This window comes from Jaculus jaculus, chromosome 5 (assembly GCF_020740685.1).
Source record: "Jaculus jaculus isolate mJacJac1 chromosome 5, mJacJac1.mat.Y.cur, whole genome shotgun sequence".
Classification (NCBI taxonomy): domain Eukaryota; kingdom Metazoa; phylum Chordata; class Mammalia; order Rodentia; family Dipodidae; genus Jaculus; species Jaculus jaculus.
In genome coordinates, this window is record NC_059106.1 from 47,463,389 (window position 1) to 47,488,433 (window position 25,045).

General features: G+C 46.0%; 1 protein-coding gene, 1 non-coding gene and 1 pseudogene across 2 annotated transcripts; 1 reads left to right on the forward strand and 2 right to left on the reverse strand.

Moving 5' to 3' along the window:
• Positions 1 to 8,011: 8,011 nt before the first annotated feature.
• Positions 8,012 to 11,115, forward strand: LOC123460650 (annotated as a pseudogene).
• A 5,996-nt stretch (positions 11,116 to 17,111) lies between these two features.
• Positions 17,112 to 20,655, reverse strand: LOC123460651 (PRAME family member 12-like). Its single transcript, XM_045149079.1, has 5 exons — positions 20,369 to 20,655; positions 19,344 to 19,398; positions 18,822 to 19,231; positions 18,028 to 18,060; positions 17,112 to 17,691 (listed from the first exon to the last, which is right to left on the reverse strand). Exons 1-5 carry the CDS (start codon positions 20,653 to 20,655, stop codon positions 17,112 to 17,114), a joined length of 1,365 nt encoding a protein of 454 aa, XP_045005014.1.
• Positions 20,656 to 22,867: 2,212 nt separating this feature from the next.
• On the reverse strand, positions 22,868 to 23,078 carry LOC123461032. The gene has a single exon (XR_006637356.1). It is a non-coding gene; the product is annotated as a small nucleolar RNA U3 (small nucleolar RNA).
• Positions 23,079 to 25,045: the final 1,967 nt, after the last annotated feature.

Genomic DNA, 25,045 nt, shown 5'->3' on the forward strand with positions numbered 1-25,045 from the left:
GCTTGCAAGACATTTAAAAAAAAAAAATTATAAGAAAGCCTTAATCTACTCAATGGGAGAGATAGAAATTAAAATTCTCAGTGTCACCTCGGGGTCGAATGTCTCCAGCAGAGACTCGCTATGCTGATGAGCCCGGGGTCCTGATGTCTTTGAAGGATTGAGAGTCTTACCTGATCCGGGCTCCAATGGCAGGGTTCTGGGATCCCAGCAGGGCCAGGCAGTGAATCCTCTGAAATTTTAGATAGATCTTTGCTTTGCGTGAGACAGGATCTCACTGTCCCAGGCCGGCCTAAAATTCCCAGGGATCCTCCTCTCACAGCCTCGCAGTGAAGGATCTTAAGGAACAAGCTGGGCTGGTGTTTCTCATTTATACCCCAGCAGGGTGGATGCTGAGGTAGGGTTGGAGTCCCCACCCAGTTAATCCTGGCTGTGAATCTGAGGATTGAGGCACAGCTCTATGCAAAAGAGCTGATAACTGGGTGACAGTTTGGGTCCCATTTGATGATTCACTACACAAATACTGAAATGTATTTTTAAATAATTTTGCTTTTGGTTTTACAAGGCAGGGTTTTACTCTGACCCAGGTTGATCTAGAATTCACTATGTAGTCTCAGGTTGGCCTGGAACTCACAGCAATCCTCCTACCTCTGCCTCCTGAGTGCTGGGATTAAAGGTGTGCACCACCACACCTGGCTCTGAAATTTATTAATTCATTTAGTTTCTTTCTTTCTTCTCTTTTTTTTAGATTTTTTGAGGTAGGGGTCATTCTAGCTCAGGCTGACCTAGATCTCACTCTATAGTCCCAGGCTGGTCTCAAACTCACACCAATCCTCCTACCTCACCCCTCCTGAGTACGGGGATTACAAGTGTGGGGGGAGGGAGGGAATTAGCATGGGATTTTTTTTATAATCATGGAAAATGCTAATAAAAATTTTTTAAAAAATAAGTAAAAATAAACCAAAAAATTTTTTTAAATTTTTAAAGGTGTGTGCCACCACGCCCAGCACAAATAAATAATTTTTGATGTATATATCCTGACATGCACAAGGTACAAATTAAAACAATCAAAAAGGCAAAAAAAATTTTTTTTTATTGGCCGGGCATGGTGGCGCACGCTTTTAATCTCAGCACTCAGGAGGCAGAGGTAGGAGGATCGCCGTGAGTTCAAGGCCACTCTGAGACTACAGAGTTAATTCCAGGTCAGCCTGGACCAGAGACCCTACCTCGAAAAACCAAAATATATATATATTTTTTTATTGGGCTGAAGAGATGGCTTAGCAGTTAAGGTGAATGCCTGTGAAGCCTAAAGACCCAGGTTCGATTCTCCAGATCCCACGTAAGCCAGAAGCACATGGTAGCACATGCATCTGGAGTTAGTTTGCAGTGGCCTGGGGCCCTGGTGCACCCATTCTCACTCTCTTCCTCTCTCAAATAAATAAATAAATAAAAATATTGTTATTGCTGGGCGTAGTGGCACATACCTTTAATCCAAGTACTCTGGAGGCCTAGGTAAAAGGATCACTGTGAGTTCAAGGCCACTGAAACTATATGGTGAATTCCAAGTCAGCCTGGGCTAGAGCAAGACCATGACCATTCCTCAAAAAAAAGAAAAAGAAACAAACAAACAAAAAAGAGGCAAACAAAGAGAGAGAAGACACTCTAGGGCCTCTTGCCACTATAAACAAACTACAGACACATTTGCCACTTTGTATTGTGGGCTTTACATGGGTACTGGGGCGATTAGACCCAGGCCTTTAGACTTTGCAAGCAAATGCCTTTAATTGCTGAGCCATCTCTCCAGCCCCATTTTTATTTTTCTGATTGTTTAAAACTTATTTATTGCTAGGCATGTTGGCACATGTCTTTAATCCCAGCACTCAAGAGGCAGAGGTAGGAGGATCACCATGAGTTCAAGACCAGCATGGAACTACAGAGTGAGTTTCAGGTCAGCCCGGGCTAAAGTGAGACTTACGTCAAAAAAAAGTATTTTTTTTTACATATGTTTGGCTCACATGAGTCTCATCACTCACTGCAAATGAACACCCAATGGTTGTGTCATATATTCATTTATCTATTTTTTAAATTATTTATTTATTTGAGAGCGACAGACACAGAGAGAAAGACAGATAGAGGGAGAGAGAGAGAATGGGCGCGCCAGGGCTTCCAGCCTCTGCAAAGGAACTCCAGACGCGTGCGCCCCCTTGTGCATCTGGCTAACGTGGGACCTGGGGAACCGAGCCTCAAACCAGGGTCCTTAGGCTTCACAGGCAAGCGCTTAACCGCTAAGCCATCTCTCCAGCCCTCATTTATCTATTTTTAACGTTTTAAAAATGCTTACATAGCCAGGCGTGGTGGGCGCATGCCTTTAATCCCAGCACTCGGGAGGCAGAGGTGGGAGAATCAAAGTGAGTTTGAGGCTGCCCTGAGACTACATAGTGAGTTCCAGGTCAGCCTGGGCTGGAGTGAGACCCTACCTCAAAAAAAAAAAAAAAAAGATGCTTACATCACTATGTGTCTGGCTACATGGGACCCAGAGATTCAAACATGAGTTCTTAGGGTTTGTAAGCAAAAAGCCTCAACCACTAAGCCATCTCTCCAGCCTGCCATTTTTTTTTTTAATTTTAATAGGGTCTCGCTCTAGCCCAGGCTGATGTGGAATTCAATTTACTATGTAGTCTCAGGATAGCCTCAAACTCCTACCTTTGCCCCCAGAGCACTGGTATTAGAGGAATGTACAACACATGCCGAGCTTTAATTACACCACTTTTTGTGTCTGGCTTTACATGGGTATTGGGAAAATGAACCCAGACAGTAGGCTTTACAAGCAAATAATCACTGAGATATTTTCCTAGACCTTTACTTCATTTTGGGGGGATGATTTGAGGCAGGTTCTCATTCTAGCCTAGGCTGACCTGAAATTCACTATTTAGTTTCAGGCTAGCCTCAAACCCACAAAGATCTTCCCACCTCAGCCTCCAGAGTGCTGGGATTAAAGGTATGCACCATCACACCTGACCTTTGTTTTTTCTATTGAAACAAGGTTTTATTAAGGTGCCTAGGCAGGCTATATGAACTCATGTAAACCTTGAATTTATTTTTATTTTATTTTATTTTATTTATGGAAGGAAAGGGTTTATTTCAGGCTCACAGATCCAGGGAAGCACCATAGACCCATATAAGCAGGGAGACCATACAAGCAGGAAGACATCTAACAGCCGGCGCTCTGAACTGCTCTCCATACACCTTAGGGCTGGACTCCAAGATCTTCTCCAAATGACATGCCTCCTGTAGCAGGGATCTGCCTGCTAGGGGTTCAAGGTACAAGCTCAAGTTTAATAAACACCTGAGTCTATATGGCCACACATCCAACTACCACATTCACACTACCATAGTTAGTTCATCTGAAGTGGTGAGTTCAGGAAGGGAATCATGGGAGACAAAGACTGGACTGTCAGTCAGACAGTTGCGGCCAGATGTGTGCAGGTAGGCCGTGAATATCTGATTCTCCTCCCTCAGGGCCTGAAGAGCCAGGCTTACAGGGCTGTGTGTCTGACTGTCTTTAACATGTCCGCAAGCCTTTTACGATGATGCTCTTTTATGAAGGGTCATTCATGCTGTCTGGATCGCAAGGTTGCCGGAGAAATGACAGCTGTGGGAAGAAACCTGACAGAAAAAACTCAAGGTTCCCATTCTTGGGGATGGGGATACAGTTCTCCATGTTGCTTGCTGTCCAATTTGCCAGCTTCCATAGTTTCAATCTACATTACCTTTCAGACCTGGAGGGCCTGACCACTCCCTCCATCCAGATATTGACTGGTTGCTATCTGGCCTTGGATTCCAACCTAGGCTACCTAATGGATTCTAGACCTGTCTGGGCTGCAGCGTGTGATTCTGCCTCAAAAAATAAAATAAAATAAAATAAAATAAAATAAAATAAAATAAAATAAAATAAAATAAAATAAAATAAAATAAAATAAAATAAAATAAAATAAAATAAAATAAAATAAAAAAGCCCAGAGTGGTGCCATATGCCTTTAATCCCAGTACACCAACAAATGGGAGGCAGAGGTAGGAAGATCATTGTGAGTTCGAGGCCAGCCTGGAGCTATAGACTGAGTTCCAGGTCCGCTTGGACTGGAATGAGACTCTACCTCAATAAAACCTAATAATAATAGAAATTTTAAAAAATTAATTCAATAAATGGGAGCTGAGGACATGGCTCAGTAGTAAAAGGGGCTTGCTTGCAAAACCTGCCATCTTATGCCAGGTGTGGTGGCGCACACCTTTAATCCTTTAAACTTGGGAGGTAGGTAGAGGTTTGAGTTTGAGACCACCTTAGGACTACACAGTGAATTCCAGGTGAGCTAGAGTGAGACCCTACCTCGAAAAGACCAGAAAAAAACAAACAAACAAAAAAAACCCATGCCATCTTGAGTTCAGTTCCCCAGTACCCAAATAAAGATAGATGTATAAAGTGGTGTATGTGTCTGGAGTTCCTTTGCTAGGGGTAAGGTGTCCTGGCATAACCACATAGTCATAAAAACTACGGCTGGAAAGCTGGACGTGGTGGTGCACGCCTTTAATCCCAGCACTTGGGAGGCAGAGGTCAGAGGATGATCGTGAGTTTGAAGCCATCTTGACATGATAGTGAATTCCAGGCCAGCCTGGGCTAGACTCTACCTCAAACAAACAAACAAAAAAACTAGGTCAGAGCCGGGCGTGGTGGCGCACACCTTTAATCCCAGCACTCGGGAGGCAGAGGTAGGAGGATCACCATGAGTTCGAGGCCACCCTGAGACTCCATAGTGAATTCCAGGTCAGCCTGGGCTAGAGTGAGACCCTACCTCGAAAAACCAAAAAAAAAAAAAAAAAAGGAAAACCAGAAAGAAAAAAAACTAGGTCTAGAGAGATTGCTCAGTGGTTAGAGGCATTTCCTTGCAGTGCCTGACAGCCTGGGTTCGATTTCCCAGTACCCACATAAAGCCAAATGCACAAAGTGACACGCGTGTCTGGGCTTGTTTGTGGTAGCCCTAGGCCCTGACGTGCCCATTCTCATTCTCTCTACTTGCAAATAAGTAAATAAATATTTATTTTAAAAGAAAGAAAAAGAAAATTAGGGATGAGGATACAATGCCGTGACAGAGGCCTGGCCTGACATGTGGAGCGCGGGTGTGACAGGGATGGCCCACCATGCCTGCTTTTTGCCATCCTCCGGATTGAGTGCTGGGCTTCCCATGTGCCACATAAGCATTCTATCATCTCAGTCTCCTCTTGAGCCCCATTTTTTTTGTTGCTTTATTTTCCTGAGACATAGTCTCTCTCTAGCCAAGGCTGACCTGGAACTTACTGTAGCCCCAGGCGAGCCTCAAACTCTCAGTGATCCTCCTTCGGCAGCCTCCTGACGCCATGCCTGGCACTCTCCCTCATTTTTAGAGACACGGTTTCTTATTACCTAGTCTGACCTAGAACTCAGCTATGTAGCCAAGGCTTGCCTTAAACTTCCAAATTTTCTGCCTTCATGTCATCAGTATTAGGATGATAGGCATAAAGCAACCATTCCTGGGAAGTGATTGTTCTTATAGGTGTTTTTTTTTTTTTTTTGAGGTTTGGGGCCTTAAATTTTTTATAAAGACTTTCTTAATTTAATTTATCATTATCATTATTGTTATTATTATTTGTTTTTCTAGGTATGGTCTCACTGTAGCTCAGGCTGACCTAGAATTCACTATATAGTCTCAGGGTGGCCTTGAACTTGTGGCAGATCCTCCTACCTCTGCCTCCCAGTGCTAGGAGTAAAGGTGTGCGCCACCACCCTCAGCAATTTTTATTTATTTATTTATTTGAGAAAGAGAAAGAAGCAAAGAGAAAGAGAATGGGCCTACAAAGGCCTCTAGCCACAGCAAAGGAAATCCAGATGCATGTGCCAACATGTGCAGCTGATTTAGGTGGGTACTACGGAATCACACCTGGCTCCTCAGGCTTTGTAGGCAAATGGATTAACCACTAATCTGTTTCTCCAGCCCTTAATTTTTTTAAACACTTTTAAACGTATTTCAATTTTTTAAAACAAAACAAAGTTTTAATTTACTTTTATTTATTTATTTGAGAGAGGGAAAGAGGCTGAGAGAAAGAGAGAGAGAATGGGCTTGCCAGGGCTTCCAGCCACTGCAAATGAACTCCAGGTGCATATGCCACCTTGTGCATCTGGTTTACATGGGTCTTGAGGAATCGAAGTGAGGTCCTTTGGCTTTGCAGGCAAGTACCTTAACCACTAAGCCATCTCTCCAACCTACATTTTTCATTTTTTTTAATTTATTTGAGAGACAGAATATGGTTATACCAGGACCAGTTGCCGCTGCAAACAACCTCCAACATATGCATCACTTTGTGGGTATGGCTTTACATGGGCGTTGGGGAAATGAACATGAGCTGGTAAGCTTTGCAAGCAAATGGCTTTAGTTGCTGAACCATCTCCCCAGCTCCCTCAACCACTGCAAATGGACTCCAGAAGTACACAATGCCTTGTGCATCTGGCTTACCTGGGTCCAGGAATCAAACCTGGGCCCTTAGGTTTGACCTGGAATTCACTTCGTAGTCTCACGGTGGCCTTGAACTCACAATGATCTTCCTTTTTGTCCTTCTCTCCTCTATGTCAAAATGCCAATGGGCTCAGAATTATGTAGGGCTTGTGGGAGTAAGGAGAACCACTGTGAGGTCACGAATGCACATGTGTAGGAATACTAAGCTTTCTTGCTGCTGCGAAGACACCAGAGGTATGCACCACGTTTTGTATCTATCTTGCTGTGGGTACTGGGGAATTGAATCCTGGCCGCAGGTTTTGCAAGTAAGCACCTTTAACTGCTGAGCCATCTCCACAGCCCCATCACTACAATTATTTTTTCAGGCTATCTTTTTCTGTCTACTATCAGGAACAAATGAAACCATTTGTGTTTCGCCCTCAGAACTACAAAGGTCACACATTAATAGACAGGATGTCTGTGGGCTGAAACCATGCTTCAAACCTTGGTTGATACCACATTCTCCTTGCTTTGCCTCTGTTGCGAGAGGGCCTGAAATACTGAACCAGTGTGGTGGCCTGCAATTCCCGGCACTGGGGAGGCAGAGATGGGAGGATCAAGGCTTTGAGGTCAGGAACTTGGAAGGTGGGTAGCTTCATCATAAGAGGACCTTGTTCAGTTGAAGCCCCCACCTATGTGGCCCTTCATGTGAAGCTAAACACAGCAGTTATCATGTTGTCCCTTTTAAACTGCTCCCTAAGTGCTTAGCACCGCAATATCTCTATCAGACCTTCCAAGGCTCAGGGTCCATTGCAGAAGAGGTGGCGGAAAGAATCTAAGAGCCAAAGGAAGGGTAGGACTCTTTACAGTGTGCTCCTCCAGACACAAAATGGCCTGGGTATCCATGACCTCACAGTGCCTGACACTACCTACACAAGACCACCATAATAGGAGGAAAAGATCAACTGATTGAGTGGGGGAGGGGATGTGATGGAGAGTGGAGTTTCAAAGGGGAAAGTGGGGGGAGGGAGGGCATTATCATGGGATTTTGTTTACAAGCATGGAAGTGGTCAATGAATAAATAAACTGCTCCCTAAACATGACCAAAGCAAACAAGCAAACGGGAAGTAAGCCTTCAGATGCTACAGGTCCCGGGCGCCGGCTCCAGGGACACCATCTTAGGTAGCAGGAACAATGGAGGGGGACAAAATGGCAGCTTCACCTCTGCAAGGGGCAATCGCACCACTCCTCCAAAACTTTTATTGGCCTATCGACTCACAGCCATCTTTCCGGGGATCAGGCTCCAATCATACTTGAGTCACAAACCTCCCGCTACGGACTTCAGCATGTTTGCTGTCACAGGGGAAAGAACTAGGACTTAACGATTACAAGGGCTCCGCGTGGCCTCACCCTCAGTGAATTTATAATGATGCCTCCAACACAGAAGCTTTCTGCTTCAGCCTCCAGAGAAACGGGGACCACTGGCGGGCGCCATGATCCCAGGATTTCACCTTCAGACTTTTGAGTGTGAGACACAAAAGTGTTTAGTGTGTTCCTCATACAGACACCAAAAGGCGCCAAGTATCATAGTTTTTCTTTGTTGTATTTATTTTTTGGTAGCATGTACCACCTTGTGCATCTGGCTTACATGGGTCCTGGGGAATCGAACCTGGGTTCTTTGGCTTTGTAGGCACGTACCTTAAGCACTAAACCATCTCTTCATCCCTGTTTACATTTTTTAAATATTTGTTTATTTACTTATGTATTTGAGAGAGAAAGAGGCAGCAAACCACAGCTGCCTGATAATATGAACTGAAGATTGATAGGCAGGCCAGCCAGGCATGGTGGCGCACGCCTTTAATCCCAGCACTCTGGAGGCAGAGGTAGGAGGATTGCTGTGAGTTCAAGGCCACCCTGGATTAGAGCGAGACCCTACCTTGTAAAATAAAACATGGTCTGGAGTGATGGCTTTATGGCTAAGGTGCTTGCCTGCAAAGCCAAAGGAGCCAGTTTTGTCCCCAGTACCCATGTAAAGCCAGCTGCACTAGGTGGCACATGCATCTAGGTGGCTCTGATGCACCCATCCTCTCTGCCTCTCTCTTTCTCAAATAAATTAAAATATTAAACTAACAACAACAACAAAAAAACAAGCTACTGGGCTGGAGAGATGGCTTAGCAGTTAATGGCGCATGCCTACAAAGCCTAAGGACCCAGTTCAACTCTCCAGGTCCCATGTAAATTAGATGCACATGGTGGCACATGTGTCTGGAGTTCATTTGCAGTGGCTAGAGGCCCTGGCTTACCCATTCTCACTCTCTCTTTCTAATTCTCTCTCCCTCTCTCTGTCTCTAATAAATAAAAATAAATATTTTTTTTAAAAACAAGCTACAACAAAACAAAACACACCTTTAATACAGTAGGAGTATCCCTGAAAGTTGGAGGCAGCTAAGGACTACAGAAAAAGTTCCAGGTCAACCTGGGCTAGAGTGAGACCCTACTATGAAAAGATTTTTTTGGTTTTTATGGTATTGGGGTAATTACACATATCTTACTATGTAGCCCTGGCTGGCATCCAATTTACAATCTTTCTGCCATCCTCACAAATCCTGGGATACAGAAGAGCACCAGCACACCAGGCTCAAAGTTGTTTTATTTGTTTGTTTGTTTTTTCTGTTTGGTTTTTCAAGGTAGGATTTGGCCCTAGCCCAGTATGACCTGGAATTTACTATGTTGTCTCAGGGTGGCCTTGAACTCAGTTATCCATGTCCCGAGTGCTGGGATTAAAGGTGTGCGCCACCACCCCACCTCAAAGTTGTTTTTTCCTTTTAATTTTTTTTATTTATTCATTTGAGAAAGAGAGCCGGGCGTGGTGGCGCACACCTTTAATCCCAGCACTCCAGAGGCAGAGGTAGGAGGACTGCCATGAGTTCGAGGCCACCCTGAGACTCCATAGTGAATTCCAGGTCAGCCTGGACCAGAGTGAGACCCTACCTCAAAAAACAAAACAAAACAAAACAAAAAAGTAACAGCACTCATTTCACAGATTCTCCTAACCATGATTTACTTAGACAGAGACTCTGGGTGGGTGTTATATGGCAAAATACCTCTCTGCATTGAAAGCAGTGAGCCACTTTATCAAAACAAGCTGGGACAACTCATAAGAGAAAGTGTGGGAGAGGGTCATCAGACGCCCACCTGAGATCTCCGGTGCCCCCTGTGCCAGCTGTATGCAATAATGCACCAGGCCCTAATGACCTGCATTCCATTCCCCAGTGCCCAAGTAAAGCCAGAAGCACAAAATGACTCAGGTATCTAGAGTTCATTTGCAAAAAAAGGCTAGAGGCCCTGATGCACCCATTCTCTCTCAGTCTCTATTTGCAAATAAAATAAATATTTAAAAATCACAATATAGGGCTGGAGAGATGGCTTAGCGGTTAAGCGCTTGCCTGTGAAGCCTAAGGACCCCGGTTCGAGGCTCGGTTCCCCAGGTCCCACGTTAGCCAGATGCACAAGGGGGCGCACGCGTCTGGAGTTCGTTTGCAGAGGCTGGAAGCCCTGGCGCGCCCATTCTCTCTCTCTCCCTCTATCTGTCTTTCTCTCTGTGGCTGTCGCTCTCAAATAAATAAATAAATAAAATTTAAAAAAATCACAATATACACACATATTATTTTATATACATACATACATACACACACATATATGTAAATGTATGTATATATCTAAATTCTTAAGACAGGCAAAGGATGGAAAAGCTGACATGTTGGGTGTGGAATAAACTCATGGAACAGGGCATGATGGCGCACACCTTTAATACCAGCACTTTGAGGCAGAAGCAAGATCACTATGAGTTTAAGCCTAGTCTGGGACTACAGAGTGAATCCCAGGTCAGCTTGGACTAGAGATAGACCCTACCTTGAAACAACAAAACAATAATAATAATAAATATAAAATAAAATAAAGGCTGAGTATATCTTGGGTCCTAGCCTATATTCAAAGACTACCAGTTTGACCCACAGGAAGTGCAAACTATAAGGGCTGCATTTGCGGAACGTGCACCAGAACTTCTGGAAGGTCTGGGCTGGAGTTGAGAATGGTGGCAGCTCAGCTCAATCACACCTAAGCCATCCCTGCAGGGCCTTCAGGTGAAGCGGCCCCGCTCCGTGCTGGCTGACCTCTACCTCAGGCTCCCCTTTCTGGAGGAACACCAAGCCTACCTGTGCGGTGGGCCTGGCAGAGACAAAGCTCCCTCCAGCTGCACTGTAAGAAGATGGAGATCTGGGCCCTGCCCGTCAACACTGTCGTCGAGATCCTGAAAATTTTCCAGCCAGACTCCATCGAGGAGCTGGAACTGAATGCGCTGTGGGAGCTGGAAGCCCTGGCCTGCTTCACACCTTACCTGGGCCAGATGAGAAATCTGCGCAGATTCCTTCTCGCTGGAGTCTACAAGACTGTCCCCATCTGGGGAGAGCTTTCGCCAGAGATGGAGAACTTTGGCACCCAATTCTTCTCTCAGTCCTCCAAACTCAGAAGACTCCAGGTTCTCTCCATGAATGGTGTCTACTTTCTCAAGGGTCACCTGAAAGAGGTGCTCAGATAAGGAGGACGGAGCTGTTCCTGCCTTCCAGATGACACCTTTATCGCTTTGTTTCATTCCAGGAAGGCGCACACTGTAGCCCAGGCTCACCTGGAACTCACTGTGTAGCCCCAGGCTGGTGTCGAACTCCAGAGATCCTGAACCTCCAACCTCAGCCTCCGAAGTGCTGGAACTGAAGACTTATGCCACCATGCCTGGCTTTGGTTTATGTCTTATATAAAGATCCGTGGGCACGTCTGTCTGCCACACACTGTGGGTTAACAGTGATGGAGACATTAGAATAGCTGAGCATTGCCAGGTGTGGTAGCACACACTAGGGTCTCTTCTCACCCCTTGCAAATAGTAAGAGACACTTGGACCACTTTTCGCATCTGACTTGATGTGGTTGTCAGGAAACTGAACACAGGCCTACAAGCTTGGCAAGAAAGGATCTTTAACTGCACAGCCATCTCCCCAGACCAAGTGTTTGGTTGTTGTGTTAATTTTGGGTGGGACAACTAGAAAGGACATCTGTTCACCCTTTGATAACGTAGATAGCATAGATAACAACCAAAGTGAAAATTCCTACACAAGGCTGCATGTAATGCACACAGCTTTAATCCCAGGACTTGGAAGGCAGAGAGGATTCTGTGAGGCCAGCGTGGGTCTACAGAGTGAGTTCCAGGTCAGCCTGGGCTAGAGTTAGACCCTACCTTGAAAAAACCAAAATAATTTAAAAAAAAATTCCAGCCAGGCATGGTGTGGTGTTGCATACCTTTAACCCCAGCAGCACTCAGGAGGCAGAGGTGGGAGGATCGATGTGAGTTTTGGCAATCCTGAGAATTCCAGGTCAGCCTGGGCTAGAGTGAGACCCTACCTCGAAAAAACCAACCAACCAAAACAAACAAACAAACAAACAAAAAAAAAAAAAAAAACACAGTCCAGTTTGGTGAAGCAATGAGTTTATTGGCATTACCTACAGGAGTAGGAATGTGTCAACACAAAAACACAGTGCTCAGCCTGGCAATTCTAACCAGTATTTAAAAACATTTTTTGGAACTGAGCTGATAACCTTTTCCATGTAGACCAGCCAGCAGAAAGGTGGAAGAAGCCATTCTGCATGCAGTTCAATGGGAGAGAGAAATCCCTAGTGAAGATACTCAACAGTGGACACTGCAAGCCTTATATTTGGCCAGCCAGGCCAAATGAGCCAACAGGTGCAATAGTGGCATGTCCGTCATGGTGGAAACCAACTGCCCCCCTAACTGGACTGGAGACCCGCTCCATGGAAGAGAATACATCTCTGATACTGAAAACTTAAAACTGGGGTAGTCATGAGCCCTAAGGGTATAACGTCTGCTGCTGTCTGGCTAAATATATATGCTATGCTTATCAAACTGCCCAGTAAGCACTTCTCTTAATGTTCATACTCTTTTTTTTTTTGTTTGTTTTGTTTTTTGAGGTAGGGTCTCACTCTAGCCCAGGCTGACCTGGAATTCACTATATAGTCTCAGGGTGGCCTCGAACTCACTGCAATGTTCCTACCTCTGCCTCCTAAGCGCTGGGATTAAAGGTGTGCGCCACCACGCCCGGCTAATGTTCATACTCTTATATTAATGCTACTCTCACTTTTGGTAAAGAATCTTCTCTTTTCAGATGGCAGTGACCTTGGGATGACTCAGAAGGCATCATGGTGCTGGAAAGAAGTGACAGGAGTGCTCAACACTGCAATATCTCTATCAGACCTTCCAAGCCTCAGGGTCTATTGCAGAAGAGGTGGTGGAAAGAATGTAAGAGTCAAAGGAAGGGTAGGACTCCTTACAACGTGCTCCCCCCAGCCACAAAATGGCCTGGATATCCATGATTTCACAGTACAAGGGCATCATAAGAGGAAGAAAAGATCATAACATCAAAATAAAAGAGAGTCTGATTGATAGGGGGGAGATGATGGAGAGTGGAGTTTCAAAGGGGATAATGGGGGGAAGGAAGGCATTACCATGGCATATTTTTTTATAATCATGGAAGTTGTTAATTAAAAAATTGAAAAGAATAAAAAGGTGGGGGAGGGGGAGGCTGGAGAGATGGTTCAGTGGGACAGTTGCCTGCAAAGCCTAATGACCAGAGTTTGATTCCTCATGCCCATGCAAAGCCAGATGCACAAATGGCACATGCATCTGAAGTTCATTTGCAGTGGCTGGAGGCCCTGGATCACTCGTTTCTCTGTTTCTCTCTGCTTATGTACATAAATAAGAATATTTTTTTTTTTTTTTTAATTTTCAGTTGGGTGTGCTGGCTCATGCCTTTAAACCCAATTGTTACTATTTATATACCCTTACAGAGAAGCCTTGTGAGTCTTCAGTTTCTGGAGCTTACTAAGACTTCTAGTTCTTCCTGACTTGTAAATTTTGTTTATGTTCTGAGCATGTTTTTTTCCTCCAGCAGACTCTCTAGCTCAGGCTGATCTGTAGTCCCCAGCTGGCATCAAATTCAGCTGATAACTGCGCCACCAGACTTGAAGCTTAATGAGCCCTTGTCCGAAGCAGCTCACCTGGAATTGTTTTGTTCTGTATTTCCAGGGAAGGTCCTGGTCTAGCCCAGCCTGACCCGGAATTCATTATGAAGTCTCAGCTCCGTCTCACCACACACGTGCACCACTTTGTACGTGTGTTGTACATCTGGATTTAAGTGGGCACTGAAAGGACCACGCTCACCGTACAAACTCCATTTTGAAAGCTGACCAGAGGAACTCCATTTTGTTAACTTGGAACTCACTATGTAGTCTCAAGACGGCCTCCAACTCATGGCAACCCCTTACCTTTATCTCTCCAGTGCTGAGATTAAAGGCGAGCGCCACCACGCCCAGCCTCACCTGGAATCTGAGATCTTCCTATTTCATCCTCCTGAATACCAGAAGTATAGGTCTGTACTACCACACCCAGCATGTTTTTCTTTCCTTTTTTTGTTCCCCTGAGAGAAAGAGAGTGAAAGCCGGGCGTGGTGGCACATGCCTTTAATCCTAGCACTTGGGAGGCAGAGGTAGAACTGTGGGAGTGTGAGGCCACCCTGGGACTGCGTAGTGAATTCCAGGCCAGCCTGGACTAGAGCCTTTAGAAAACAGAAAAAAAAAAAAAAAAAGAGTGAGAGAATATAGGTGTTCCTGGGCCTCTTGCCACAGCAAACAAATTCCAGATACTTGTGCCACTTTGTGACTTACAGGGGTGCTAGGGAATTGAACCCAGGCTTGCATGCTTTGCAAGCAAGAGCCTTTAATGGCTAATTCATCTCCCAGCCCAGCTGTATTTTTATTCATGTTGGTTTTTCTAGGTAGGGTCTTGATCTAGCCCATGCTAAACTGGAATTGGAATTCACTACGTAGTCTCAGGGTGGCCTCTACCTCATGCGATCCACCTACCTCTGCCACCTGAATGTACGTGTGCCACCACGCCTGGCTTTATTTATTTATTTGTTAGTGGAGACATCAAATCCAGGCCCCTGCAATGCTAGACAAGCATTGTAACTGTGAATTCCAGGTCAGCCTTGGCTAGAGTAAAACCCTACCTGGGGGAAAGGGGACCTACTTCACGGGGAAAATAATGCTTTGAGGCCTGTGTAATGGGAGACACCTTAAAACCCAGCACGCTGGAAGAAGTAGGAGGGTACTTATAGTTTAAGACAAGCGTAGGGCTACAGAGTGAGTTCCAAGTTAGCTTGGGCTAGAGTGATACTCTCTCTTGCAAAAAAAAAAAAAAAAAGTTTTGTGGTCTGGTGAGATGGCTCTGCAGTTAAAGGTGCTTGACTGCAAACCCTGATGGCCCAGGTTCAATTCCCCAGTGCCCACATAAAGCCAGTGGCACATGTGTCTGGAGTATGCAGTAGCAATAAGTAAATAAATAATAAATACTTTTTTTTTCTTCTGTTTTTTTTTTGAGGCAGGGTCTTGCTCTGGCCCAGGCTGACCTGAAATTTACTATGTAGTCTCAGGGTGGCCTTGAACTCAGCTATCCTCTTAACCTCTGCCTCCCAAGTGCTGGGATAGAAGGCCCGTGCCACTACACCCAGCTTTAAATAAATAAATAAATTTTTAAATGTTTGCACATATTTTTCCCCCATTGTGTAGGTTCTGTTTTGTCAATTGATTATTTTGCTATAAAACCTCAGTGTATTTCTCCACCTGGAACCCACCAATCCCGTTAAAGTTCACCCTACTCCTCCCCTGGCTGTACATTGTTTTCCTAGTACCTGGTTATGATTTTTCAATGTGTATAACTGTTTCACACTCCCAACCTCTTTACCCCTTAATTTCCCATTTTTCTATCTTTAGGGTTAATATTCAAATAGGCTATCAAAAGGGCTCAAGTGGCCAAGTGTGGTAACCCTGTAATCCCAGCAATTGAGAAGCTAAGGCTGGAGAATCAGGAGTTCAATGCCAGCCTCAGCTATATAGGGAGCTTGAGGTCAGCCTGGGGTACAATAAAACTTTATTTAAAAAAAATAAACATATTGGGCCAGGGGTGGTGGCTCACGCCTTTTATCCCAGCACTCAATCAATCTGACAATCTGAGTGAATCAGCCTGGGCTACAGTGAAATCCTACCTCAAAAAAAAAAAGAAAAGATTATCTGGGGCTGGAGAGATGGCTTCATTGTTAAGATGCTTGCCTACAAAGCCAAAGGACCCCAGTTTGATTCCCTAGGACCCACTAAGCCAGATGAACAAGGTGGCGTATGCAGCTGGAGTTTGTTTGCAGTGGCTAGAGGTCCTGGCATGCCCATTCTCTTTCACTCTCTCTCTATCTGTCTCTATTTCTCTAATAAATAAATAAATCATATAAATTAAAAAAAAAACAGATTATCCATCACAAAGTATCCTGCCTTGCAATCCTGACAGCATTATGAACATGGTCTCATTGCAGAGTGAGTCTGCCTGGACGTTCTTGGGCTTCAGCCTCACTGGTCAGGCAGTGGAGTGTCTTTGCTTTCCTACAGTCACAGGACTCTCTGACCTCGGTAGCAGGAAAGGAGAACAGAGGTGAGCTCACACTCTCCAACTCCATTCAGGAGAACCCCTCAACTGCCTATCCTGTCAGCATCCTTATTTATAAATTAAAAATTGTATGTCTTGGCTTGTGGTGGTGCACACCTTTAACCCCAGCACTTGGGAGGCCGAGAAATAAACAAACAAACAAAAAATTGTATTTCTTCTTTTTATCTTTTTTTCAAGGTAGGATCTCACTCTAGCTCAGGCTGGCCTTGAACTCATGACAATCCTCCTACCTCTGCTTCCCATTACTGGGATTAAAGGCATGCACCACCATGCCCGGTTTATCTTTCTCTTTCTTTCTTCTTCTTCTTTTTTTTTGAGGTACAATATCTTGTTAGCCCAGGCTAACCTAGAATTCACTCTGTACTCTCAGGCTGGCAAACCTTTCTCAGCCTCCCGAGTGCTGGGATTAAAAGCATGTGCTACCACACCTAGCTAAGTACTGTTTTTCTTTAATATCTTTTTATTTATGAGAGGGAAAGAGAGAAAGAGGCAGAGAGAGAAAGAGACAATGGGCACACCAGGTCTCCAGCCACTGCAAACGGACTCCAGATGAATGTGCCATCTTGTGCATCTGGCTTATGTGGGTACTGGGGAACTGAACCTAGGTCCTTAGGCTTCCCAGGAAAGTGCCTTAACTGCTAAGCCATCTCTCCAGCCTGTGTATTTCTCTTTCTTTACTTTTGCGAGGTAGGGTCTCACTCTAGACCAGGCCAATCTGGAACTCACTCTGTAGTTCCAAACTGGTCTCAAACTCAGCAATCCTCTCACCTCTGCCTCCCAAGTGCTCGAATTAAAGGCAGGCACTACCACACCCAGCTAAGAATTGTATTTCTGACTCCCACAGTCCCATTGTTCATGTCAATATCCCCCCTACCCCCCCCCCCCCGTGGAAATCCCCAACATGTTTCTTCCCCCACACCACTGAGCAGTGCCGGAAGTCACCAAGTGAGACACTTGCTGGTCCCTGGCTCTCATTTCTCAGAGCCCAGACTTCCAAGAGATACATAATTTGGTTTCCTGGTTATAGGTCCATCTGTCCAAGCGTTCCCGGCAGGGGTCGGCAGCAAAGCACGCTGACTTGGGCTGCCTGATGGCCTTCAGTGTATCCATGAGCTGAGGGCAAAGATGGACAAACAGCTCCAAATCAACACCACCCATGCTATCATGGACTTCCCGGGGGGCAGGGTACAGCTCCAGGGTCAGCTGTCTCAGGCTGCAGGTGAGGTGCAACAGGCCTTTCAGGACAGGCGCAGCCACGTCGTTTTCTAAGAAATTGATTGTGGTGAGCTGGAAGCATCGGGTCAGGACAGGCGGCAGGACACGGACCTGGGAGTGTCCCATCCTACAGTCCTCCAACTTCAGGGTCTCCAGAGTGGCTGAGACGGTCTCTAGGAGGATTCGAAGGGGCCTTGCACATACGTGGAATAACAGAACACCACTGAGGCCCAGGTGTTTCAGATGCTGGATGGTGACCGGCCACTGGGACAGATAATTCAAGTCTGCTTGTGAAAGACTGCACTGAGTGATCTGCAGCATCTCCAAGGGGGTTGTGGTGGTTTGAATAGATGGCCCCCAATATATTCAGTTCTTTATTGTTTGTAGTTTGCATCTGCTGACTACCTGGCTAGAGGCAATGTCACTGGGTGGATCTTTAGGCATGGTGGTGGCTTTCAGATTTCAATCTAAAGATATGCAAAGTGTGCCTAGTTGGAGTTCCTGAAGTGTGCTGTGGCATTTGACCTTTAGGCTTGTGCTTTCTTCCCTCTCTCTGCTTGGTCCTGTGAAGGCAAGCCAGTTTCTTCTGCCATTATGGAACTTCCCCTGGATCTGTAGGCTTCAATAAATATCTCTTCCTCCATAACTATGCCTGGTCTGGAAGTTTATCTCAGCGAACCTGAAGCTGTCTGCTACAGGGATCTTCAAAGAGCTACAGAGAAACAAAGAAGTTAGTTCTGGCAAAAGATGTCGGTGTTAGTTGTGGGATTGACCTTGAACACTTGGACCAAGGTCATTCTGTCCATGTGATGGAAGTCAAACCCAGGATGGTGTGTGCGTGTGTGTGTATTCCAGGGTCTTTTGCCACTGCACTGGAATGCATGTCAGGCTTTATGTGAAAGGCCAGGGAATTGAACCCAGGCTGGATGACTTTGTAAGCAAGCACCTTTAACGATTCAGCCATCTCCCCAGCCCCATTTTTCAGATAGAATGGAAGTAAGACAATGCTTAGCTTTTTTTTTTTTTTTATTATTATTACTATTTTTAGTGAGGTAGGGTCTCACTCTAGCTCAGACTGAATGGAGCTTGTTCTGACATCTCAGGCTAGCCTCGAACTCACAGCAATCCTGCCTCTACCTCCAAGGTGCTGGGATTAAGGGTGTGCGCCACCACACCTGGCAATGCTCAGCTATTCTAATGTCTCCATCACTGTTAATCCACAGTGTGTGGCAGACAGAGGTGCCCATGGATCTTTATGTAAGACATAAACCAAAGCCAGCCATGGTGGCATAAGTCTTTAGTTCTAGCATTTTGGAGGCTGAGGTTGGAGATTCAGGATCTCTGAGTTCGAGACCAGCCTGGGGCTACACAGTGAGTTCCAGGTGAGCCTGGGCTACAGTGTGCGCCTTCCTGGAATGAAACAAAGCGATAAAGGTGTCATCTGGAAGGCAGGAACAGCTCCGTCCTCCTTACCTGAGCACCTCTTTCAGGTGACCCTTGAGAAAGTAGACACCATTCATGGAGAGAACCTGGAGTCTTCTGAGTTTGGAGGACTGAGAGAAGAATTGGGTGCCAAAGTTCTCCATTTCTGGCGAAAGCTCTCCCCAGATGGGGACAGTCTTGTAGACTCCAGCGAGAAGGAATCTGCGCAGATTTCTCATCTGGCCCAGGTAAGGTGTGAAGCAGGCCAGGGCTTCCAGCTCCCACAGCGCATTCAGTTCCAGCTCCTCGATGGAGTCTGGCTGGAAAATTTTCAGGATCTCGACGACAGTGTTGACGGGCAGGGCCCAGATCTCCATCTTCTTACAGTGCAGCTGGAGGGAGCTTTTTCTCTGCCAGGCCCACCGCACAGGTAGGCTTGGTGTTCCTCCAGAAAGGGGAGCCTGAGGTAGAGGTCAGCCAGCACGGAGCGGGGCCGCTTCACCTGAAGGCCCTGCAGGGATGGCTTAGGTGTGATTGAGCTGAGCTGCCACCATTCTCAACTCCAGCCCAGACCTTCCAGAAGTTCTGGTGCACATTCCGCAAATCCAGCCCTTGTAGTTTGCACCTCCTGTGGGTCAAACAGGGAGAAGTCTCAGAATACAGACCAGGACCCAACTCATAGTCTGTGTTTATTCCATACCCAACATGTCTGCTCTCCCTTCCTCTGCTCTGCCTATAAAATTGTGTGTGTATGTTCCTGAGGCAGAGGCCGCCTCAGTCTAGAGGAGGCTGACCAGGAACTCACAATATAGCCCAGGCTGTTCTGGAAGTGAGTGATCCTCCTACCTCAGCCTCTTAGTTCTAGATTAAAGATGTGTCCCACCAAGCCAGTGTAAGGAGCCGTGCAGACGCCATTACAAGATTCTGGTTTCTGGTTTCTTCTTGGTCACAGTTGAAGTAAATAAGCACGGTGCGCATGTTCACTTACGCAAGCGACCTGGTGTGGGCAGATGCTAATGAGGTATCCAGGGAGTAACCAATCACTGGCGGTCACATATCCTTTGGTAACCAATCATTAGTGGACATGCAGTCAAGAACCCTATATAACCCGTGGCCTTTCCTGGTTCGAGGTCTTCGCATCTAGCAGCTTGGCACTCCCCAATGAAGTGTGTACAGAAGAATCCTGATTGTGGCGTCTTCCTTGCTGGCGAGGTGGGCGCGACAAGCCAGGCTAAATTTTTGTTTTTCAGTACTGAAAAACAGCTGCTTGGCCTCAGGAACACAAGGAAAGACCCTTTTCTGAGCTGCTTATGTAGCCCTCTGCCTACCTCCCTCCATTCTGCTCCCCTTGAATCCTTTCTGGTCCCACTTTCAGTGCCTTTGAGAGGGGTGGGGGGTGGGGGTTCAGGCTCTATCAGCTGTAGCCGTATCTGCTCTCTGCTCTAATCAGTCCCGCACCTAACAGTCCTTCCCCAATACGTTCAGCCCAGGCTGAGGCCTCAGTAATAGGTTACCCTTTGAGCCTACTCTCCCTGTCCCTAGTTGTCCCTTTGCTGAAATCCCAGGGCCTTTCTCCTCCTGTACCTGCCCTTGCTCACCTGGGGCAAACCTTCATCTTAAGCAGGTCATCAAGTCCATCGAGAGCAACCTTTAAGGTCTCCAGGTCATCTGTCTGCATCAGGGACTCCAGAGGGATGCAAGGGAAGGGCCAGGCTGCTACTGTGGCCCTCAGGATGCGGCTCTTTCTGCAGGCGAAGGCCTCCTTGAACGGCGGTGGGAAGAGCTCCCCAGGCAGGTCCTCCAGAGCGGACGCGGCCAAGGCTTCAGCCCTCAGCAGGTTCTGCACGGCCAAATCCAGGAGTGTGGGCAGGGCCTCGAGGTGCATCCTGGGAGATCTGCTGGGCGAGAATCCAGCGAAGACATCCTTTGAGGCCAAGGCTTAGGAAGCCCTTCTCCCCCATCCTGAGAACCAAATCAGGGTCACAGTGACTGCTCTCTCATAGTGGAGACCTCAGTGTACCACAATCCACTCAGTATCTGGTGGTCTCAAAACCATGGCTCCCAAAGCTGGCAGCTTCCTATGTGTGCCAACTTGGGCTCAGGCTCATCACTGTCATACAGTTTAACCCCTGCTCCTCTGGATCCCGTTCCCACTGGAAAGGGGGCTCATTGGACCCTGAAAGCTGAACCCCATCCTTGTGTGTTGAGCCAGCTCTAATTACCATTCAAGGCCCTCAAAGGATGGCAACTGAAATAGCACTGACCCACCTAAGCACATTCTCTGTCCACGTAAGTCAAGACAATCAGAACCACACGAGGAGAATCTGTGGAATGGGTATCCTCACTGATTCTCAAAAGCTGAGAGTCTGGTGGGCTTGTGCCTCTGAATCCCAGCACTGGGAGAGTGAGGCAGGGCATTGCAAACTGGCTATCAGTCTGGCCTATACTGTGAGACAGTCTACCAAACAAGTACATACCTGAAAATACCCAAAACTAAATAAAAATATTTTTGTAAAATACTTTATTTATTTGCAAGCAGAGATAGATAAAAGAGAGCCATAGAGAATGGGCATGCCAGGGCCTCCAGCTGCTGCAAGCGAACTCCAGATGCATGTGCCACTTTGTGCATCTGGCTTTATGTGGGTGCTGGGAATTCAAATTCGGGTTGTTAGCCTTGGCAGACAAGTGCCTTAACCACTAAACCATCTCTCCAACGCTTAAATAAAAACCTTTAGCATGCAATTGTAAGAGGCATAGAACAGTGGTACAGTAGATCTGGAAGGTGCAAACTCTGAGGCGGAAATTTTAATTTGTAAGTTTTATAGAGAGGAGGATTTCCATGTTGGATTAGAATGTAGGGGAAGAAATAGACAAGAAATGAAACTGTTCCATTGTATTCAACTTTCTTTTATTATTTTTCTGGTTTTTCGAGGTAGGGTCTTGCTCTGGCTCAGGCTGACCTGGAATTCACTATGTAGTCTCAGGCTGGCCTCAAACTCACAGCCATCCTACCACAGCCTCCCGAGTTAAAGGTGTGTGCCACCACACTGGCTGTATTCAACTTTCCTTTTTACTTCAGGGCTTGAAAAAATACTTATTTGGGGTTGGAGATAGCTCAGTGGTTAAGGTACTTGCCTGAAAAGCCTAACAACCTGGATCCGATTCCCCAATACCTACCTAAAGCCAGACACACAAAGTGGCACATGTATATAGTTTATTTTCAGAGGCTAGTGGCCCTAGCATGCCCCTTCTCTCCCTTTCATTTTCTCTGCTTACAAATAATTTTTTTTTTTTTTCAAGGTAGGGTCTCACTCTAGCTCAGGCTGACCTGGAATTCATGATGTAGTCTCAAGGTGGCCTCGAATTCACAGTGCTCTTCCTACCTCTGCCTCCCAAGTACTGGGATTAAAGGTGTGCACTACCATGCCCAGCTGCAAATAAGTATTTTTAACTTATTATTTATTTGAGAATGAAAGAGGCAGATAGAGAGATTAGAGAAAGAGAGAGAGGGAGGGAGAGAATGGGTATGCTAGGGCCTCCCAACATTGCCAATGAACTCTAGACACATGAGTCCCCTTGTACATCTGGCTTTACATGGGTACTGGGGAATTGAACTCTGGTCCTTTGGCTTTGTAGGCAAATGCCTTAACCACTGAGCCATCTCTCCAGGCCAAAATAATTTGGGGTTGGGGGTTTCAAGGTAGGGTCTCACTGTAGCTCAGGCTGACCTGGAATTCACTCTGTAGTCTCAGGGTGGCCTCAAACTCATGGTGATCCTCCTACCTCTGCCTCCCGAGTGCTAGGATTAAAGGCATGCGCTACCATGCCTGGCTTTAAATTGTATTTTAGCGAGACACAGAGAGAGAATAGGCATGCCAGGGCCTCAGCCACTCTCAATCAAACTCCAAACACTTGCACCATCTAGTGGGCATATGCAGCCTTGCACTTGCTTTGTGCATCTGGCTTTTGTGGGACCTGGAGAGTCTAACATGGGTCCATAGGCTTCGTAGGCAAGTTCCTTAACTGCTAATCCATCTTTCTAGCCCTCAAATAAGTTTTTTTTTTTAGTTATCTTTTTTATTATTATTATTTTTTTAGCCACTCAGACTGCGCTCTCTCCCTCCACCTCTCCGGGGACAGGGGAACAATCATCAATGGCAGCGGGCAGTCACACCGCGCGATGCCCGTGCCAGCTTCACGCTCAGGAGAGAACGCTGTGTCTCCTCCTCGTGGTTTCCGGTGCTCTACACAGTCAGAGAAACTTCTCTAGTAAGGAACTATAGAAGTGATCCCTGAAAGTATAGTCTTTCAAATAAGTTTTTTAAACAATATTTTATTTAGGGCTCAACATAATGGTGTACACCTTTAATCCCAGTACTCAGGAGGCAGAGGTAGGAGGATAGCCCAGTATTTGAGGCCACCCTGAGAGTACAGAGTGAATTGCAGGTCAGCCTGGGCTAGAGTGAGATCCTACCTCGAAATACCAAAAAAACTTAAAAACACAAAAACCTCATTTGAACCACCCAAGTGTATATGTGCCTGGCAATTACCAGTCTTGCCATGGAGCAGATCATGCTTGAGTTCCAGGCCTGAAAGAAAAGTACCAAGAGCAAGAAGGATAAAGCTCAAATGAAACCTGAAACTCAGCACCAAGTGTCTGTCCCCACTGTAGGGGAGACTTCCCAGAGCAGGAGAAGGACATCCTGTGTTCCAATGACAAGCAGGAAGACCCCAATGATTACTATAAAGGAGGTTATCATCTTGTGAAAAGTGGCAACCTATTCAGTGAGAGATGTCATGTGATTGAAAGTTGGGCTGGGACACTTCAACAGTGCAGCTAACGTGAGACGTTTCAGGGGAAGAAGCATGTGCCCATCAAAGCAGTGAAGAGCGTTGAACATTCCACTGAAAACAGCCCTTGAGGAAATGTGATGGCTGAAATCAGCTTCCCATTCAGACCCTAATGACCCAAACAGAGACAAGGTTATTCAACTACTAGGTGACTCTAAAATACCACAAATAGAACACATATCCATTTAAGACCTTCATGAATTATGAGATCATTTTAGACAATAAAGGAACTGGTTTTGTATGAACTGACATTAGTGTCTTCATTTCAGGGTAAAGTATAATTGCTTTGAAAAAAAACTTGATTTGTTTTCTGTAAAAAAAAATACTTATTTGAGAGAGAAAGAGAGAGTGAGTAAGAGAGAGGAAGAGGTGCATAGGCATGTGAGGGCCTCTTGCCAGTGCAAATGCGCTCCTGGTACATGTGCCACTTTGTGCATCTGCCTTTAAATGGGTACACTGTGGAACTGAGCCCTGACTAGCAGGCTTTTCAAGCAAACACCTTTAGCTGCTGAGCCATATCCCTAGCCCCAGGACTTTTTTGGGGAAGGGGGATGCGACCTTTTTTTTTTTTAAGGGAACATGTCATTCTAGCCTAGGATGACCTGGAAATCACTCTGTAGCCCAAACTACCCTGGAACTGGGTGATCCTTCTGCCTCAGCCTTCTAATTGCTGGGATTAGAGGTATGAGCCACTATGAATGTTCTGTTTTGTTTGAGACAAGGCCTTGTGTATGGTGCAGGCTGGAGTGGAATTGTCTATATGGCCTGAGCGGGCCTGAAACTCCCTATCTACCCAGGATTCCCTGGCAATCGAGATCGTCCTGTCTGCCCCTCAGGAGTGTTGGGGTTGCATGAGTGAGCTACCACGCCTGGTGGAGAGGACTCATTTTTATAAAAATACTGCAAGACAGCCAGGGCTTGGTGGTGCATCCCTTTAATCCCAGCACTCAGGAGGCAGAGGCAGAAAGACTGCCGTGAGTTTGAGGCCATCCTGAGACTACAGAGTGTATTCTAGGTCAGCCTGGGCTAGAGTGAGAACCTACCTTGAAAAACAAAACCAAAAATCTGCATGAGGGTCAAGAACATGGCTCGGTGGTTAAAGGTGCTTGCTTGCAAAGCCTTTCAGCCTGGGTTTAATTACCCAAACACCCATATAAAGCTAGACACACGCATTTGATTGTAGTGGCAAGAAACCCAGGCACACTCATACACATACATGCAAATAAATCAATCAATAAATTTAAAATAAATTATTATATGGATATTAGACATAATTGCACATGACTGTAGCCCTCACACTGGGGGCTATCTGATACAGAAATAACTTGATTTCCAAGACAGGCTAGGCTACAGAGGGACACTGTCTCAAGGAGCAAGAAGAAAATATGGCCTGTTTGATGGCATTCTCTGTAATTCTAACACTT